The sequence below is a fragment of the Phodopus roborovskii genome, unplaced genomic scaffold, assembly GCF_943737965.1.
Source record: "Phodopus roborovskii unplaced genomic scaffold, PHOROB, whole genome shotgun sequence".
Lineage (NCBI taxonomy): Eukaryota > Metazoa > Chordata > Mammalia > Rodentia > Cricetidae > Phodopus > Phodopus roborovskii.
The window spans coordinates 69,727-89,920 of NW_026126612.1; the positions used below are offsets into that span (position 1 = coordinate 69,727).

At 39.5% G+C, this 20,194-nt stretch overlaps 1 protein-coding gene across 1 annotated transcript in view; it reads right to left on the reverse strand.

Moving 5' to 3' along the window:
• LOC127237766 (metabotropic glutamate receptor 1-like) overlaps window positions 1–12,204 on the reverse strand; it is a 66,750-nt gene extending 54,546 nt beyond the window's left edge. The window contains 4 exon segments of the mRNA XM_051206150.1: window positions 5,179–5,293; window positions 7,466–7,700; window positions 10,681–10,750; window positions 12,165–12,204. Of these exon segments, the coding sequence (XP_051062107.1) occupies window positions 5,179–5,293; window positions 7,466–7,700; window positions 10,681–10,750; window positions 12,165–12,204 (460 nt within the window).
• Window positions 12,205–20,194: the final 7,990 nt, after the last annotated feature.

A 20,194-nucleotide genomic window follows, 5' to 3' on the forward strand; every position in this document is an offset into this window, starting at 1 on the left:
CTTTATGCAAAGTCCATATCGCTGTCTAATTAGTCGACGCCATCAGGGGATTTGGAGATGTGTTGGAAAAGCACAAACTGACATAGTGTACCTCCTAAAATTTTAATCATTGTGAGGACAGTGGAAAGAGTCGCATTATGTAAACCAGTCATTCTCTTGTAGCATTCAGCTTACCTACTGAAGGGATTTGTATCATGTTTGCACTGGAACAGCACTTTATCTTTCCTAACAAGAAAACACTGGACAGGTCCCTGGGATTCTTGCTGAAGACGCTCTGAGCTAGAAAGTACCTGTAGATGCCTCACTGACTCATTTACATTTCTCTTAGCTGATGGATGCCCTTCCTTAACCTCTGAGTCTCAGGTCCAACAACTGTAACATGATAATAGTATCTACTTCACACAGATGCTTAGCAAATTTAATAAGATAATTTGAGTTTCTTTGCAAGGAAATACTGCAAACTGGAATGACTTCAAGGGATTGGTTCTAAGACAATCTTCTTTTACAGACACCAAAACCTAAGGGTAGTCAGGTCTTTTGCATAAGCTAGAATAAAAGTTGAATATAAAATAAGCATATCCTCTTGTTTATGAGTATCAAATCTCCAGGTCAGCTGTAATGTTGGAGACAGTGTACATTCTACGACATAGGTTAAGGATAATGGCAAGGAGGAAGTCTGTACATATTACTGATGCAATGTCCCTCGAGTTGTTTCACATTTGGTTGAGTGTAGGTTGGGGTTGACTGTACTTACACAATGCTAAGTTCTAGTGCCAAGTGTCGTAATTGACCAGAGAAAGACAGTGATACTGACCATTACAGAAATGCGCTTCTTGAAGTTGTAAATTTAACATAATTCTATCCAAAAGTATGAAAAACAGACAAAAAATCAATATAATCAATCCTTAATCTCCTGTACACATCGTTAAAAGACATTTTCTTTGCATTACTATTGAAATGCTAATGTATTTTTTTTCTGATTTTAAAAGCATTGCAGTGACAGGTGTGGTGGCACACACCCATTAATCCCAACACCCAGGAGTTAGAAACAGGTGGATCTCTGGAGTTTGAAGCCAGTCTGGTCTACATAATTTTATAGTGAATTCCAAAGCAGTAGAAGCTACACAGTAAGACCCTGTCTCAAAAAAGAAAAGAGAAAAAGAAAATAAAAGGAAAAACGCTTGTAATGCAATTTACTTACCCACAATTAATTACTGATAAATTTTTGGAGTATTTTCATCTTTTCATGTAATTTTAAGTCATATATTTGGTATATTACATATTACCTCTTAAATGCAACTGCTGCTTTTATTTATGGATTCTTTTTTTCCTATCAAAATTTCAATGGTTACATAACATTTTGCACATAGGTAATGTATCATTTAGTCCTTTCTCATCCTATTAATTCTAGACCATCAACATTAAGCAAGATGCTGCAACGAGGTAACAAGAAAATCTTTCTAACCCATGCCTTTCCATTCTAGAATTTTTTTTTCTTGAAGTTTTGCTTCCAGAAGTGGAATTAACTTCCAGAAGTTCACTCTGTAGACATGGGTAGTTCTCAGGCTTTTTGAAAATAAAATGTTTCAAAAGTCAACTCCTACCAGCACTGCATGAGACACTCTCTGGTGTTTTTCCATTTTGATTGCGTTGTGATAATCACAGCGTGTGTGTAATTCAGTATCTCACATTCGGGAGGATTATACTTCCCATGTTTTTGATATTACAGTTTGGCTTTATAGTCCCCGTTCAATAGCTCTGTAGTATTCTTTCCCATAAAAGCACTATAATTACTTAGCCATTCTTATCTTATTGTTGGACACTTAGGATGCTTCCAATTTTCCTTATTAAAAAATAATGAATATGAGACAGAGGGTTTTTCTTGACTGTTGCTGTTACTATTTTTAGAGTGTTCCCTTATAATAGATTCCTAAACATGTAATTACCAGCCTAAACGCATGGTAGCTTGGGATCTCTTAGAAACACATATATAATTTTGTGGTTGGGCAGTGTGTTAATTAAGAGCTTAAGTTTACCAAACGTACTGTGTCCTCAGCCTCTTTTTAAATAGACTCCATTTGGTCTTCCAATTGGAAGCAAATGGGAACAATGCTTTTTAATTTAGTGTATACTTGTATTTGTCTGTTGTCTATGGTAGAATGAGATAATTTTGTGGTTATGTCCACCAATTCATGGCTTCTATGATATTGATGGCTAGTCAATATGTTTCCTCAAAACACACATTGATATTTAATTGGAATTGACAGCATTAATAAACTCAATCTTTAGAAACTGAATCGTCAAGAGACCATACGAAGGGTGTTATTGCCAATATTGCAATAGGGGAATGTTGATAAAATGCTATAGGGCTGTCCCCATTCTGTCTCCCAGCCTGCTTATTCCTTACACCATGAGCAGGATGATGTAGCCCTTCACTTGTAGACTTCCAGCCTCTAGAATCCTGAAAAGCTGAACATCCCTTATTAGTAATTTTCACCAGTTACAGTAGCAGAAAACAGAATAAGGTATCTGGTAAGATAGCATTCCAAGAGTCCTGGCATGCAGAGTTGTACCACAGTAGCTTTGAGACTACCATTAGTTTTCAGACTGTACTTCATTTTATGATACGTTTGCTTTATTATTAATTTTACTGTTATGTAGATGTTCCAACTTTGGATTTACTTATCATACAAGACAGATCAAAGACATATTATTGTGTGTCTATTAGCTGAGATAGGTTCTAATTTATTTTCATCCATGGTGTCCTAAGGTTTAACTTTCCTTTTTCCCTTTGGAAGTTTGGCCCCAGTGGCAAATTACAATCCTGAAGATCAACCAAGAAAATGACTGTCAATCAGGGTTGAGGAAAATATTATGTCTGTCCACCCCTCCTCTGCATTTGCTCTTTGAAACAGGCTGGCTTAGAACTCACACTAGATTTTAGCAGGGACTCACCACACCCAATTTTTCCCTACTTCTTAAATCTCAATTAACATTCAATTTATTAGTCCCCAGTCCAAGCGTCCATGGCCTTAGCCTACTCTCATCTGCTTCTCAGAACCCTGTTTCTGTGCTGTGAAAACATTAGAGCTCACCTCCAGAAAAAACATGAATCAGAAGGAGGCAAGTTCTTGGGGAATATCTCTGAGATCTTCCAGTCCCCAGATTACTCCAGCCCTGAGAGATGAGCCATGTCCAGCCAAGAGCAGAAAAACCTCCTAGGGGACCCCCAGATTCACAAACTAAATAAATTATTGTTATTTAAAAGTGCAACCATTGGTAGTGGCTTGTTTTGAAGGTATATCAATAGATAACTGGTGAATATTCTCTGTAACCTTATAGTCTATGACCCTGACAGAACAATGGTTTAATTCAATTAAGGAACAGAGCTGAGCCTAGGGAATGTTTAGTGTATTTTTTCCCTCCTGAGAGGAATGGTACAACATTACATCTGGATCTCACAGAACAAAGCCCAATGTTTGTATAGTTCCTGAGATAAAGAGGATTTAGCTAAGGCAGTGAGGCTACACAATCTAGGAATTCTAGTATACACAGAGGTGATATTAAGAAAGGGACCCTTTTACGATCATGTGTTATTTGTGCTGTGCTGAGTTCCATGAAAATATGTACCAAAGCTTAGATAGAAGCATAATATCCTCTAACTTTGTGTTGAATCTATACACCATAATTTCTCAAGTGTTATTGTCACAGAGCGATGAAACTGAGAATAATTTCATGCATTATGCACAGTATTCACCAGCTGCCTATTTCCTATCAATATTTTTGTTATCATTGGTAATCTGTACCACTTCAAAAATTAATTTATTTAAGATTCAATTTTGTTGTTTTAAAATTGTGTGTGTGTGTGTGTGTGTGTGTATGCATGGGCATGCATGAGCTGGAGTTACAAGTGGGCCCTTTGCAAGAGCAATACCCTCTGTTAACTACTGAGCCATCTCCAGTGCCCTAAAATGTTTTATGTGTGTTTGTGAGTATAAGCACATGCATGTGCTCGTGTGCACACCTTTTCTTTTGTTCATTCGTATGAGAGCCAAGAGTATTGCCGGGTGTCATCTTCCACCATTTTCTACCTATTTCTGCCCAGGAAGGGTCTCTTCATATACCTGAAACTTGCTTTTAATTAGAGAACTTAAGTGAGCTCACTACCCTCCCCTACTCAGAACTGGGGTTATCAGTATTTGTGTCTCTTGGGTGCTGGGTTCTGAACTCTGGTCTTCATGGCTACAGAGAACTGCTGAGTGACCTGTCCACCCTCTATCTGTTGGGTTTTGTGTGTGTGTGTGTGTGTGTGTGTGTGTGTGTGTGTGTGTGTTTTGTTTTTCTAGACAGGGTTTCACTGTGTAGCCAGGGCTGTCCTGGAACTCCCTCTATAGGCCAGGCTGGTCTCGATCTCACAGAGATTCACCTGCCACTGCTTCTGGAGTGCTGTAATTAAAGGTGTGCCCTAGCAAGTCTGGTGATTTGTTTTATTTTTAAGATAATGTCTCATTATGTAGCCCAGGATGCCTTCAAACTCTTAATCCTCCTGCCTCAGCTTCCTAAATGCTAGAATTAGAGGCCTGGGCCATCATGATAGGTTCCTTCTTGATACTGTTAATCAGTACTATCAAATATAGTGAGCACATGTGCCTTAACCAAGTTTCAATTTAAATTTACTAAAGATAAATGAATCTAATTTTTGGCTCCTCTGTTTCCACAAGCCACAGTTATGTGTCGGTAGCCACACATGGCTGGAGGCCAACTTAGTGGACAGCAGTTAAGCAGATTTCCATTCCTAGAGAAAGCTCTATTGACCAGCACTGTTCTATACTGTGTACTATTTTACCGATTCCACAAATGAGAATTCCATTGTCTTCCTGATGATTTGGGTGACTTGTGTTGAATTTTCTAACCGAAGAGGACAGCTCCAAGTCAATTCACTTATATTTCATAATCCAAAGCTACCAGCTTTCAGTCAGCTTTGCAGGTCTTGGTGGATGACATCTACCTCTTCAAAGCAGAGTCATGCTTGACAGTCTGTCAGCCAATCCCTTCAGCCCAATCAGGATCTCATTCAGGATCACCTCAGACGGAATCTCAGGCTCCATCCTCCCGCCATTGCCATAGCCTCATCTCAGGGGACTTCATTGGTACTTCCAGTTGGCTGGCCCCTCCCACCTTTCCCCATGCTGGGACTCTCACTGGTTCTAAAAGCACTGGCCTTGCGTTGCCCTTCTACCAGGCCAGTGTTTGTTCTTATGCTCACGTGCTCTTCCCGCTTTCCGGGAAGCTCCTGCTAATGTTGGTATGCTGACACTCATCACCCTCAAGTCTGTGGTGCTCTTCCCAGCAAGGTTTCCTCCACTTGTCCTTTCTGAATTGCAGTCCTCTGATTCCATTGGTCCTTACCAGAGCTCTTATGATTAGGTAATAATGGGCACCCCCACCCGGTTACTAAGGCTTTCCTCCTTCTGTTCTTTTGTTCTTCTTCCGTTGCGTCTGTCTTTTTCAATGTTTTTCCCTCAGTTGAGCTATAAGCCCTTTGCAATAGTAGGTACTTATTAAATATTTATTGAATGAAAGAAGCATATTTCCTATACAATAAGTCTTCAAGAAAAGCATTTCTGTACCCTAAGAAAATGCAAGCTAAATAGATTATTTAGTTAAGAAAAATTAGCTTTCAGAGATGCAAGACCTGTCTTCAAGGATGTTACAGTTTAAGTACAAAAGCATTTCTTAGAAAACAGAACAAGAAAGGCAATGTAGCATTAAGAGCCAAGTAAACTGATACAGGCTGTGTGCATAGCCCCAATTCCATTGTTTCTCTTTGAGAGAGAGAGAGAGAGAGAGAGAGAGAGAGAGAGAGAGAGAGAGAGAGAGAGAGAGAGACTGCCACTGCTCATTCTAAACACGTTGGGTTTCTAAACAAGGAGACTGAGAAGATTTATTGGACTTTCAGAATTCTTAGCCTCTATGAGTCTATTTTAGAGGAAAAAAAAAGCCAAAATGTGTGCATGGCAAACAGATTCTCTGTGTAGTTCCTCCCCACCACTTCCTCCTGCCTCTCAGATAGGTTGTATTCTTAATTTCCCTGTAAGCCATGCTGTAGATGTTCTAAAAGCCTAGATTGGAAACAGATTTATACCAAGCAATTCCCCCAGGGAATTCTATTAAATATGACCAAGTAAGACCTATCATATTCTATTTACATACATAGGCATTATAAACTTTTCATATATCAAATTTAAGTATTACTGAAAATAGAATATTTTTCCAGACATTGGAGGTACATGCCTTTAATCCCAACACTTGGGAGGCAGAGGCAGGTGGATCTCTGTGAGTTCAAGACCAGCTTTGTCTACAGAGTAAGGTCCAGGACAGGCTCCAAAGCAATACAGAGAAACCCTGCTTTGAAAAACCAAAGAAAGAAAAAAATAGAATATTCTATGTAATAAACATTTTTATCATATCTTGTAAAAGCTCATTGTCTTGGGTTATTTTCTCTTTCACTTTGATTATGCCTTAAAAGAATACATGCTCACAGTTCAAGAATATAGATAATACTCTTCTCTTTCCAATTGCTTCTATCCACAAGCTCTATGCAAGCTAGTATGTAAACAATCAATTTCTAGGATGTTCTAAGTATCTGATAACCTCACTCCAGGAAACCCACACTTTTGTTATGCACTCTAAAATGAGGTCTTTAGTAGAGTTCAATCTATCATTATGGGTAAATCTTCATGCCATACCATCTTGGTATGATCACATTGCTTGGAATGGCATTATGATCATAGATCACACTGGAAAAATGACAAGAGGCATCAATGTCTCTACCCAATAATGATAAATCACATAATAGTTACAGTGTTATAAATCAATGTTAAATAACTTTCTAGGGGAAAACATCACCCTGTGGGGTCCACCAAGCCCCCAGACACCCTGGGAAGACATGCTACCCTTCCTCCTGGCTTGAGTGAGCAGTGCACCAGCAGCTGCTGTCCACCCGGAAGGCAGGTGAGACTGCCCTTTCTTGGTACCTGTATCCACAAACAGCATGTTTGTTGCATGACCTAAAATGATGCCACACACTTTCCCCCTGACCTGTGGATTAAAGTAGTCACAGAGGAAAAGACCAGATCAATGTTGCATATATGTGTCTGTGGCTACCATCACTTACGTGAGCAAAACCACCTTTTCCCTCTAGTTCAAATACAAAATGCCTGACTGCACTGTTTGCTTGTCGTCTACTTGTGTTCTTTCTTCTTGTCACTAACTCCACAAGAGACTAGTCTTTCCAACATGTAGGAACACAAATCCATGGTGGAAGGGCACAATATACACTTGCTTCATTTAAGATCTTTTATAAGCTAAGCTTTCATTTATTCTCCCTTAGATTCCCATTCACAGTCTGTAACAGAAGAAGAGAAGATGACCCACACCGAGCTGCTGCTTTGCCCACAGTTACCTGTGCAGACTTTTTAAAGTTGGGGTTTTCCAGGAGGTGTCCAGGTAGGCGACACTGGAACCGATGTTGCCAGAACTCGGGGAACCAAGGATTCCTTGTGTTGGTATCTAGTCTCAGCTTCAGGAAGTAGTCATCGAATGACCTGACCTCTGGGGACTGTAGCTTTATTGTGATTCCTCCATTGGCTTCCACCTCGTAGCCTTCGATGACTTCATCTCTGTCTGCCCATCCATCACTAAAACAATTGAGAGATTGGGGTGAGGAGAGAAGAAGACAATGTCTCACAAGTGAGTATTTGTGAGTATTTACAAACAAAGCAATCCAGAGACGTTAAAGTCTGCTTTAAGCCACTGTAACTACCCCTTAGTGGTTACCCTTTATTAGACAGGAGAAAGTTGTGGAAGTGAAAGTTCCCGCTTGGGTATTTGCATAGGGAAAGTGACTACAGCCAAAATTCACCGAGCCTTTTCTAGTCAGGGGATTCTGTTCATCGCTTTCATGGAATGGAGATTTCAGAAATTATCCGAAGTTTTGCTGGGTTCCGGCAATCAAGTTCCCATGTCTAGTTCTCACAATGCTGAATAATAAAATCATCTCCACACTGGCGACAACAAAGTCCAAATGCCCAGATTTTTCACACTGAGCACTCAACATGTGAGGGGAACCCGGCAGGTGGTCATGGCAGCAAAACCAAGTGTGAAGAGGCGAGAATGAAAATTCGGTTTAGATTGACTTCATCAACCAGGACCACGACGTCAGGGAGTCTGATGCCAGGTGCTTTATTAACAACAGATTTAAACATAGGACAATTTGGAAAACAGTTTTCTGGTATAAAAATTCCCTGGTGAACAAGGAAGTGTACTTACTCAGGGTACATGTTATTTCTTCCAACAAGAACGGCTCTAGCTTAAGGGCCAAGGAAAGGTCTGACCTGGTCTTGACCATACAGAAATTATAGGGGTCACTTGAGATATTAGCCACCTCTGGTCATGGTTGTGGGTGCTTTGGGCAGGACCTCTGGCTCCAGAGATAATGCAAAGGCCTTTTAGACTATTAAGTATCTCTGCTCTCCAGCCTGGTCTCCAGAGCTAGTTCCAGGACAGCCAGGGCTGCTACACAGAGAAACCCTGTCTCAAAAACCAAACAAACAAACAAAAAGTATCTCTAGTCCTTGTTGAGGGAGCTTGTGGGAGCCCCTGGCTATAAGGGTCATTTAGATTGCTACCTACTTCCAGTCCTGATGTAGAAGCTTGATATGGTTTGATCCAACAAATAAAACAGATAATAGTGTTATTAATCACCTCCAAATACCATCTTTCTTGATGGAAGAACAGGTTTTCCATCTTTCCCATTAGAAAGACAATCTGTGGTCTTAACATTCCTGGTCTCCCTGGGGAATTTGTGGGTGCAAGAACTTGATTGCTGTGCTCCTAAAAAATGTGGTTTCAACATTGTAGTCAAAGCATTACAAGTGTGAAGGAAAAGGTTAATTTAGTAGTGTTTGCTCCTGAGATATTTTCTCCCATTTAGCCAGATCATTTTCCCAGTGCTATCCCAAAATAACAGCATTTGTGGAAAACCATCTCACTCCCAGATATAAAGAGCCCTCCTGCTCACTAAATGAATGCCACTAACATATTACCCAGAAGGTTGGGTTTTTAAACCTTCTGGGGCAGTCACATTTTCCATGAGTGACATAGTATCAATTAAACTCTAGAGTATATGTGACCTGAGAGGTACCAAGAGCTGAGCACACAAAGAGCCTTTCTTTATGAATGATTATTACTGTATGTGAAACACATTGAACTCAGCTGCACTGAATTAAAAGAAAGGAGGTTTTTAGGGGCCAAGGGAAACATTGGAAAAACACCACAAGACGCCATGAAGAGGTTGGTCTGGGTGACTACGCCATCTGGGTTTGTTTATTGTCACATATAAATTAATCTCATAACTTCTCACAAAACCCAGGAGGCAAAGTTTAGCATACATTTCAAAAGGATGGCTCCCAGACTGAAGAAGAAAGATATCCTAAGGTTTTAAAAACCGGCAAGCAGTTGGGCGTGGGGGGTTGTCTCAAAGGATAATAATTTACAATTATTTACAAATAATTTACAATTACAGGTTTGCCAAAGCAGTGTGTAAATTAAAGGGAAGTTGGGACCCGCCCCCAGGAAGCTTATTAGAGCTAATAGGCATGTTAAGAACACCTTGGCCAGAGAGTAGATTTATCAGTAGACACAGGCACATAGCACAGCCAGCTGAAATTAATGGAACATGATGCTATAGTCTGTGCTACAGAAAGTCTTGTTTGCTTTTCACAGAGCAAGGAACCTGGAAGCGTGCATTTGACTGAGCACCGCTCACCCCTGGTTACCTGGGAATATGTGCTGTCTCCTGAGCTGAGCTAGTTGGTTGAGTTCCTAGAAGGCCCCTAGTGAACCACCATGAGTTACATCTTCAACAGGTCCAGAGTGATAAAGAGTAAGGCAGAAAGTGCGTCCGTGAGTTTAAGGGACTTGGAGGCACAGCATAGGATAACCAGACCAGAGCATGTGGGCATGTCTCCAACCCTGCTAAGGAAGACATTTCACAGCTGCATCCACACCCTTGCCACCATGAGGCTGAGCTACAACCCAACTGAGAATAAAATGCACGATTTCCTGCCTACCTCAGCATCACCGTTTCCGTTATTTATTTAAAGGTAACTTAAGTAGAAAAGGTTTAAAGTAGAGAAACAGATATCTAACAAGAATTACAAATCCTATAAGGTTAAAGAAGTGGCCAGTTTCACCATGAAGCAGACATTGGAAGTTAAACACAGCTGTGCGTGCGTGCGTGCGTGTGTGTGTGTGTGTGTGTGTGTGTGTGTGTGTGCGCGTGTATGTTTCTGTGTATGAGTGTGTGTATGTATGTGTGTGAGAGACAGAGACAGAGAGAGAAAGTGTGTGAGAATGTCTATGTATGAGTGTGTCTCTGTGTATGTGTGTATGTATGAGAGAGAGTGTGCAAAGACTTCTGTAAGAAGGTGCGATCTGGCCTAAGGAGGAGTCAGCATTAGTCAGAGTGGAGAGAGGCGCCAATGGTCTCTGGTAGAGACAGTCATCCGTACAGCTGGAGTAAGAAAGTGTGTCATAGCCTGGGATGGACATAAACATTCCGGGCTATGGACCAGGGGACAGGCTTAAAATATTGTTGTCCTGTTACTCATAAGGTACCTCTTCCTTCCTCCAGCAGGTGAAGTAACCAGAGTACAGGACCCATGATGGGTTTCTCCGCTCACTGTCACTGAATATGAGAGATAGTCAAATTGATTTAACAGGCTGACATAGCCACCTTTCTCTCTGATCAATCTACTAAGAAAGGCATGACCTTTAAATCCATATTAAATTAATTGTCTGCTGGAAAGCAATACAAATCATGATGAAAGCCAATAGGAATACATTTAAATTCATACGTTCAAATCAATTCTGTTACATCTTAACTACATCTCCAACAGCTGGAGGTTGGAACTGCAGTTCATGTCATGTTAAAGGAGAGCACATCAAAACCGGTTAGACTTTCAAGGGCTTCTACCTATGGTTATTATTTGAAATCAAAATGAATTTCCGCTTAAAGAAAAGAATTAATTTTTTACATAGAGGTCAGTCTGGCCATGTCGCTTCCTCAAATTCAATATTGTGAGAGGTTTATTTAGCTTACCAACTATTTAAGAGATGTGTAACAGTGTATTTTAAATAGACTATGAGTGAAAACTGTACATATGTTTTGCTTCCTCCCTCCCCCGTCTCCCTCTCCATCCTTTCCCTTCTGTCTTCTCCTCTCTTTCAGTCTCTGCCTTCTTTCTTTCCTTAAGCCCCATTGTTGTAAAAGTAAAATTTAATGTGTTGCTCCAAAGAGCAGAACATTTTTGACCTCCACATCTCAGGAACAAAGCATTATCTGTGAACACAGACCAATTTGCAGTTTAGAGAGTTGGAGCCCTAGATCCTTTGATCACACGTTGAATGCTTTCATCTTCATTAAAGATGGTACCCTTCAAAAGTTACCACTAGTGTTAAATTCAAGAGGTCATGGGGGGGGAGAATGTGGCAGCAAAATCATTCAGGCAGGATTATGGGGTGGATATTTATGTAAGCAGGGTGTGATTAGAATATTATATGTGAGCTTAAAGCTTAAATCTCTTCCCAGTAATATGCAAGGAACTTTTATTGTTGTTGGCCTTTTTTTTAATTTTAATTTTTTTTAAAGCAGGTATCATTAAACACTCATGGCTGACCAAGAACTTACAATATAGACCAGTCTGGTTTTGAACTCATAGAGATTTGAACTCTTCTCCAATTAAAGGTGTGTGCCACCACTCCCAGGATATATGAGCAATTTAAATAAAATATTCTATAGAAATATTGGTAAGGTAACAACTTCAGTCTCATACTTTAAATTACTTTATCCATATATCCCTTGCCAAGCACGCCTACAGAGAACGTTAAAGGTCATTTTCCTGTTTATCTGTGTTAGGAATTTGGGTGACTTTTTTTTTTTTTTTTATGTGTTTTCTATGAAATGCGTTTTAACAGGGAGCCAGAGGCATGCCTCACGGCGTACACTGTGCTTGACCTGAGGTGACTTCCATCACCTGGTCAGGGAGTGCTGGGAGGAGAGGAGTCCATTTCAGGCATCACTGGACTCAGAGGCACTTTACCGCCTCTGGCGAGCCTGCGCTGCATCATCTGCTTTCGCATCGTGAGTTCCTTTCCCTGCCCTGAACCTGGAAACAAAACTTCACAATGTGGAGGATCAGGGCAATTGTCTAAGAGAAAACCCAGTCAATCCTTAAGGGTTTCTCAAAAACATCAGGACCCTTGCTTCTTACCTCCCTTCAATTATTTTATGTGTGTTTATGTGTGAGCCTACATGTCACATGTGTACATGTGTATGTATTTGCATGTGAGTGCTGGAGGTTGAGAGGACTCTTCCTCAATTGTTCCCTAGCTTATTTTTGTGGTGCGGTTATCGCGGGAGCTGGGACTATTGGCCAGGCTGGCTGGCCAGCGAATTTCAGGGATCCTCCAGCCTCCTCTTCCTCAGGCTGCGAATGCAGGCAACCTCTGGGATGCAGGCAACCGCTGCGCATCTGGCTCCTCTCACATTGGCGCTGGGGATAAACTCAGGTTATCCCGCCAGCTTGGCAAGCCCTCAACTGACTGAGTCTTCTCCCTAGGTCCCTGCTCTCCGTAGTTTTATTCAGCAATTCTTCAAAGGGCTGCCTCTCCCTGCCAAGCCGTTTTCCTCTTCCTTATAAAATTTCATACGTAAAGCTTGGATAACTGTAAGATTTCTCCTAATAAACAATTTCTGGCATTAATAACAGGAAAATACTGTTTCTTCAAACTCCATCAGTGATTTCACTAAGCTTCATAGGCATTATTTTTGCAAGAAATAGATAGCAAGCATGGGAAATTATAGAATATATTAATGTTCTTTAAATATGCAATTATTTTAGGAAATATATTCATATTTTATAAACCTCAATTTGATGCTAAATGATTTTTTATTTGAAGTGTCATGAATTCAAAGGACTTTCTTATTTTTTTTAATAATCTATTTTTATTTTATTTTCATTGGTGTTTTGCCTGAATATATGTCTGTGTGAGGGTGTCAGGATCCCTGGAACTGGAGTTACAGACGGGTGTGAGCTGCCATGTGGGTGCTGGGAATTGAACCTGAGTCCTCTGGAAGAGCAGCCAGTGTTCTCAACGGCTGACCCATCTCTCCAGACTCACACTTGGCTCTATTCTGAATCTCTATTTTTTGTTTTGTTGTTTTGTTTTGTTTTTGCTTTTTTGTTTTTTGTTTTGTTTGTTTGTTTTTGTTTTTGAGACACTGTTTCTCTGTGTAGCCCTGGAACTTGCTCTGTAGACCAGGTTGGCCATGAACTCAGAGAAATATCTGCATTTGACACCTTAGTACTGGGATAAAAGGCATGAACCACCACTGCCTGGCAAACTCTGTATTCTTAATAGTAAAATTAGAACTCATTTAAAATATTTTAGAGATTTTGAGAGAAGGTTTGTCACTGAACCTACAGCTTGTCAACTTAGCTAGGAAAATCAGGATAAAACAGTATCTTCAAAATACATGTAGGAGTAGATAAATAGCTCAGTCAGCAAACTAAGAGCCCTGAATTCATGAAAAAATACAAAAGCTGGGAGTAGTGATCCATGCTTGCAGTCCCAGAGCTGGAGAAATGGAGACAGAAGAATCCTCGGAGGTAGCCGGACAGCGAGCCTAGCCTACTTAGCAAATCTCAGTCCAGTAAGAGACCTTGTCTAGGAAAAACTAGGTAAAATATGCCTGGGGAACAAAAGCTATGGTTGTTCTCTAGCCTACACACACACACACACACACACACACACACACACACACACACACACACACTTGTGCATACACATAGGCCTCACATGCAGACAAACATAAGATTCTATAATTTATAATATGAAGCAAATTCATAATGGTTGAAGAAAATGTGTCATCATGTAATTCAGGTGAGCTAATGGGAAAGAAATATTGGAAATTTCATGAAGGTAATGCAGTGGCCTTTTTGCACCCATCATTTAAACTGTTGCAAATCACTTGGGTTTTTATCAAAATAAGTATTCATTCATTAACTGAGAAAAAAATGAGGTAAGACCTGCAATGTTTGTTTGTTTGTTTGTTTGTTTGTTTGTAATTACTACTTAGAGGTCCCCAGATCACGACACAAGAAAATAAGGTGATGATGATCTGAGCCCAGTGAATTCGCTAAGATGAGCCATAAGCCTGGCAAGCCAGTTTGGTCAGATATCTCAGCTGAAACACTGGAGAAGGCACAGCTACCAGCAGAATACACCTCCCTCCAGACTGTGCTTGACTGAATGTTAAAAGTTCTAGGTTTCAAGAAAAGAACCAACTGAAAGACTCTGGAGTACTAGCACCTGGGAAGCAGAAAATCCGGGGCTGGAAACAGCACGTGTTCTCAGTTCCCAGAGAAGAAAACTCCATATTTCTGTGGAGTTTGTTAAAATACTAAGAAAGGTCTTCTCTCAATACTGAGGAAAGTTTGTTCCTGAGCTCAATCCTGCCTAACAGAGACTAAAGAGCAAGATAAAAAGGGATCAAAGGACTCTAACCTTCCTCTAGAGCTACCTTAAGAAACATAGAGGTCCCAGGACTCAAAGACAAACAACATTTAGGATCAAATAAAAAGGATCAGACACAAAACTCTACATGCAGGATGATAGGAAGAAAAATATTAAAGCCATAACTCTAAAATGTACTAGATGGCAATATAGGTCAAGCAGGGGGTTCCAGAGTCATGTGACAGAATGACAGTGAGTATATTTTAGATTGAAGAAAGCTCTAATTTCTCAGGAGGCAACTTTGAGGAGACAATGCTAGACCTTGTGAGGTCCTAAGCACCAGCAGTAGGCTTCCCATAACACAAGCTAGGTTTGGGGGCATCTCAGAACACTTGGGATGCCTCTCTGGGCTACTTAGCAATGAGGTTGTTTCTGACCTTGTAATGACATAGAAATAACCTTCTGTTTATGCCAATATTCTCAGCCTCAACTGACCATGTCCCTTGTAAAAGAAACATGTGAACATGCATGGGGCAGGGATCATGGGCAAGGAGCCAGGGTTTTGACGATGAAAGTAGAGAGTGAATGAGCTATAGCTGTGTGGTTTTCCAGGGCCACGGCCACTTTTTAACACTCTGAGATGACACTGGGGATGTCAGAATCTTTCAGTTTCTTTGTAAAACGGATTTATTTTTCCAACTTGAACAAAAGGTCAAAGCACACCAATTTGTGGGTTTTTGAAAGCAAATCCAATGGTTTAATAACTTCATTAACAAATTCCCCCAACAGACACAGTGCAGCTTATTCTAACCTCTCGTTCCTAGGTCCTACTGTTAAAAGAAAAAAAAATAAAAAAATGCCCATATCAGTTTGGGGTCAACAGCAATATGGCTTCTTCATTCAAAGTAAATTTAAATAAAAGTATTGCAGTTTCTCATAAGCTAGTCAAATAAATTTATATGTGATTCCTCTTAAAATAATAACCCAGAAGTAACAAATGAAATTTAATCAAGAACCAATAACTGACATCAGTCCAAAGAAGCTTAGTTTCTGTGCTGTAGCTCTAGAGGATGGAAAACGAGTTCTAGCATCCACTTGTTCATGGCAAAGATGTTCCATGGCAGTCATAGAGCTGAAGCTGATACCCCAGCTTAGAATAGTGAGCTTTCAATAAACTGGAATGGACATAATACCCAGCAGCCGTCAGTGCCTGGACTAGGATAGAAAGCACAGGAATTGGCGAAGCACATGTGATACATGAATCTAGGACAGAGACTATGGATGGCCATTGTAGATCAGGGCTGCAGGACTTCCTGAAGCCCAGGAGTTACAAGGTTTGCCCTTGAGCTGTTGGCAGGTGGCGGGAACTTGAAGAGATGGAACAGAGCTGGAGGTTTTAGATCCCTGGAATGGTACCATAATGATTACTAGGACCATCCCCTCCTCTCCTCTCCATATCCCTCCCCCTCTCCTCCCCCTCCTTTCCATCCCTTTCTCTTCCTCTCTGTCTTCCAGCTGTCATCATAAGACACTACCAAAGACCCAAGCAAAAGAGCCAGTACTGTTTGTTTTTCTTTATATGTTAAATATCTAAAGTATTTGTTATGTGACAGAACTAACATAATGATACAAAAGCCACAATAAAATAAATTATAAAGTCTCCTGTAAGGTTATTGATAATCACTAGAACCCACATAAAATATCTGTGCAAGCCAATGTTTACAAATGGCTTCCAAGTCTAAGGAAGCCTAGATAAACGGGGCATTTGGGGAAGTGTGAAGATGTTCGAAGTTCAGTTAGGGAGTCACTTCTAATGGTCTGTTCTAGAGTGGGTGAAGTGGACTTGTCTGCAAAGGAGGGATGGAGAGATGGCTCAGCAGCTGAAAGACCCAGCCTCTCTTGCAGAAGACCTAGGATTTGTTAACAGCAGACGGCTCATAGTCACTTGTCTTTCAGTAATTACAACTTAATACATTGGTTTAAGACCGGCTTTTTATTGATTTAAAAAGAAATGCTTATAGTTGCATCTTCTGTGTAATAGGTTCATCTCACATGCAAGCATACCAAAATAACTCCTCTTGTCCTCAAGAACAAGAGGAGTCAATACGTCAGTACAAATTACAATAATTTGAAATTTATACATGGAATCACACAGCCTCAAGATAGAAAACACTCATGAAAATCATTATCTGATTCTCTTTATAGTATATCATACCTGAATTAATTATTAGATTGAAGTGGGTAGAACTAGAAAAACTACTAGTTGAATTTAAATAAAATACTAAATAATAAGTAAAACAAAAACACCTTCTGTGGCTCTAAGGAAGATGTCTATTGCAAGAAATGTTTATACTGGAAAAAGCTTTAAAAATGAACTAAACATAAGCTTTAAGAAGGTAGACTCAGCCATGGTGTGTCCATGCCTGGGAGACCAAGACCTGAGGATCACAAGTTTAAGATAAGCTAAGGCTATATAATGTGACTCTATCTTCTCCCCAAGAAGGGAGAAGCAGAGAGAGAGAGAGAGAGAGCCACGCTAAAAAATATTGCTTCTTAGAAAACACTAAAATTACAAAATACACAGTCCCCCGAGGTTGCTGGTACAGATGAAAAAGGAAGTGCTAATGTGAAGCGCTTAGAATAAAATTAAAATATAAATTAGGATACATATGAAATTCAAAATAAAATTAGAAATACTATGAAAAATTTACCATGATACCGATTTAACCCTAAACAGACAAAGATAATTTCCTAGAAAACCTTTAACAAACTCAACTCAAGACAGGGTATAAAATCTGAATAATCATATGTCTAATTACAATGAACACAGCAGCCTAGAATACACTCATGATGATTTTACAAGGGTTACAAGGACAGATCGTCACTATATTCTATCATCTTATCCAGAAATTTTTAAAGTGAATATTCTCTGATTCATTTTATGAAAGCTTAGGACGTAAAAAAAAAATCCAACAATTCATTCCAATATCTTTCATAGGCTATTTTTAAACAATAACATTATAAAATAAAATCCCAGAAGACATTGGAAGATTATACCACAAAAGGGACATTATTACCATATTGAAGTAACTAAGTGAAGGATTTGTTTTTCACTGATGACTGGTTGGCCTCATTAGAAAACTATTAAAAGTTGAGACATTTTTGTTATGACCTCAGGCTAATGTTGCTAAGTTACCTGAAACTGCATCCTTCTTACCTTTTTTTTTATTAAAAAAATCATTCTGATATTTTGATTAATGAGAAATCTACATAATGAAGACCAACCATTTTAAACTGAATACTTTGGTAGCATTTAGAACAGCCAGTGTGTTGGTAATCTCTGTCTAAATCCAAAATATTTTCATTATAAATTACAAATTTTACTACCAATTAAGCAGAGATTCCTTACTTCCCCCCCCCATCCTGGTCTTTATCCTAGTATATTAAAACATTTGATTTTAAAATTTGTTTATTTGAATTGTTGACACATTTTTTAAGAACATCATTGAATAGTTTTTGACTTAGGATTAGAATAGAATTTCCAATAAGTTCTGAAATAGCTCTAAATGTATTTATACCATTTTGTACTATATGTTTGTACAAAGCAGTGTTTTCAGCATGGAAGATTAAGAAATAAAAATGTTGATCAATTCAGAAAATACTGTAGAAGCTCTACATAATGTGGGATCAAATATTCAGCCAGGATTAATATTTTTATGAGGCAATAAACAAATATAAACCTCGTTAGTATGTAAATTTGCCTTTGTCTTTAATAAACACTATATATATATATAATAAACACTATATATATGTATATATATATATACATATATATATATATATATATAGCATACCATGGAATTGTTTTCAAATAAATTTCTTTATAAATTATTGTCAATAAATTTTTGTTTCTATACTTACTTTGTATAGCAATATACCTGGGGTCATACAAAACTTTTTAAGTGAAAGGAGCCAAACAGAGACTTAGAAAAAAAATAAATCAACAAAATGATTCCTAATGATATTTTGCTAAACTGATAGATCAGTGCCTAGTTCTACCATCATGAGAGAGGCTGCTGCCAGCAACGGATGGGAACAGATATGTAGGGACCCACAACTAAACATTGGGCAGAGAAAGAATCCAAATTGGAGCCCTTCATAGGGTCCCTCCCCTTGGAGCTCAGGGAACCCCATGAAAGGAGGGAGAATTGTAGGAGCCAGAGGGCTCAAGAACACCAGGAGAACAAGGCCCACAGAATCAATGCAGCAGGGCTTGCAGGCTCTCACAGAGTCTGAAGGGGCAATCACAGCCTGCACAAGGCAGTGCTAAGTTCTCTGCATGTACATTATGGTTGTGAAGGATGATGTTCTTGTGGGACTCCTAACAGTGGAGTGGAGATGTCTCTGACTCTTTTGCCTACTCTTGGGATTCTTTTCCTTCTACTGGGTTGCCTTGTCCAGCCTTGCTCTGAGGATGTGCCTGGTCTTGTATATTTTTACACTGTGTTTGGTTCATATCTCTGGGAGGCTTACTCTTGCTTTTCTGAAGGGGAAGAGGAGGGGTTGAGCTGGGAGTGTGGGTAGGGCAGACTGAGGGAGAAGAAAGGAAGATATATTGCAGTCCAGATGTATTGCATGGCAGAAGAGCAGGTGAAGTCAGAGGGATACATACATACATATATACATACGTACATATATACATACATACATATCACGAAGAAAGGAATCCAAAGATTATGAAGTCCTGATATTGTTAGTATTCAGGCATCTGCACTGGCCTGCCCTTGGGGTTCTGACAGGATACGCCTAGGTTGCTGCCACTAAGAGCACCACCTGTGCACATTCATTGTGTTCCCTTTTAAAAGGGCCCTGCCCACCTCCTCTCTCTCTCTCTCTCTCTCTCTCTCTCTCTCTCTCTCTCTCTCTTTGTTCCTTTCTTTCTCTCTTTGCTTCTCTGCCCATCTCTCTGTCTCTCCCTCCCCCTACCTCTCTGTCCCCAGAGGCCAGCCCCTCCCTCTTCTTACAATCCCTTTCTCCTAATAAAAATAAACCCCTCAAATGAAATTTGTTGCATGATGTCTTTTCTCTCGTGCACCTTCTTTTTTTTTTCTTTTCATTGCAATAGATATTAAGCACAACCAGTATCAGAGGTAACCTGTAATTACCTCAAAAGTTTATCAAAAAGAAGAGATAAATAAATGGCATTATAGTCCTATAAGTGAATACTATAAATCAAATGAGAAAAGAACTATTTAAAGTAACAAAGATAAATCTCATACACATAAGGCTTATTTAAAATAGATGCTAAGTAAACTAGAATATTTAAGTCACAGTTACAGAAGACATTTCTCTAGTTTTAAAAATCAGAATGAGTTTTATTTTTGAAATCAGATAGCTATTGGAGGACTTGTGGGCCCAGATGACAGGCCATTTCCTTACCTGAATAGGGGTATATGAGCACTTCCATCTAATTAGAATTCTCTGAGCCTAGCACATTTTTGCTCTTTTCTGCCTAAATATCATACCTGAAAAGTACACATATTTAAAAGTAAGACATAAGACATAAACCAACTCTTAAAGTTATCCTGGAAAAGCCTAAATATCAGAAGTAGAC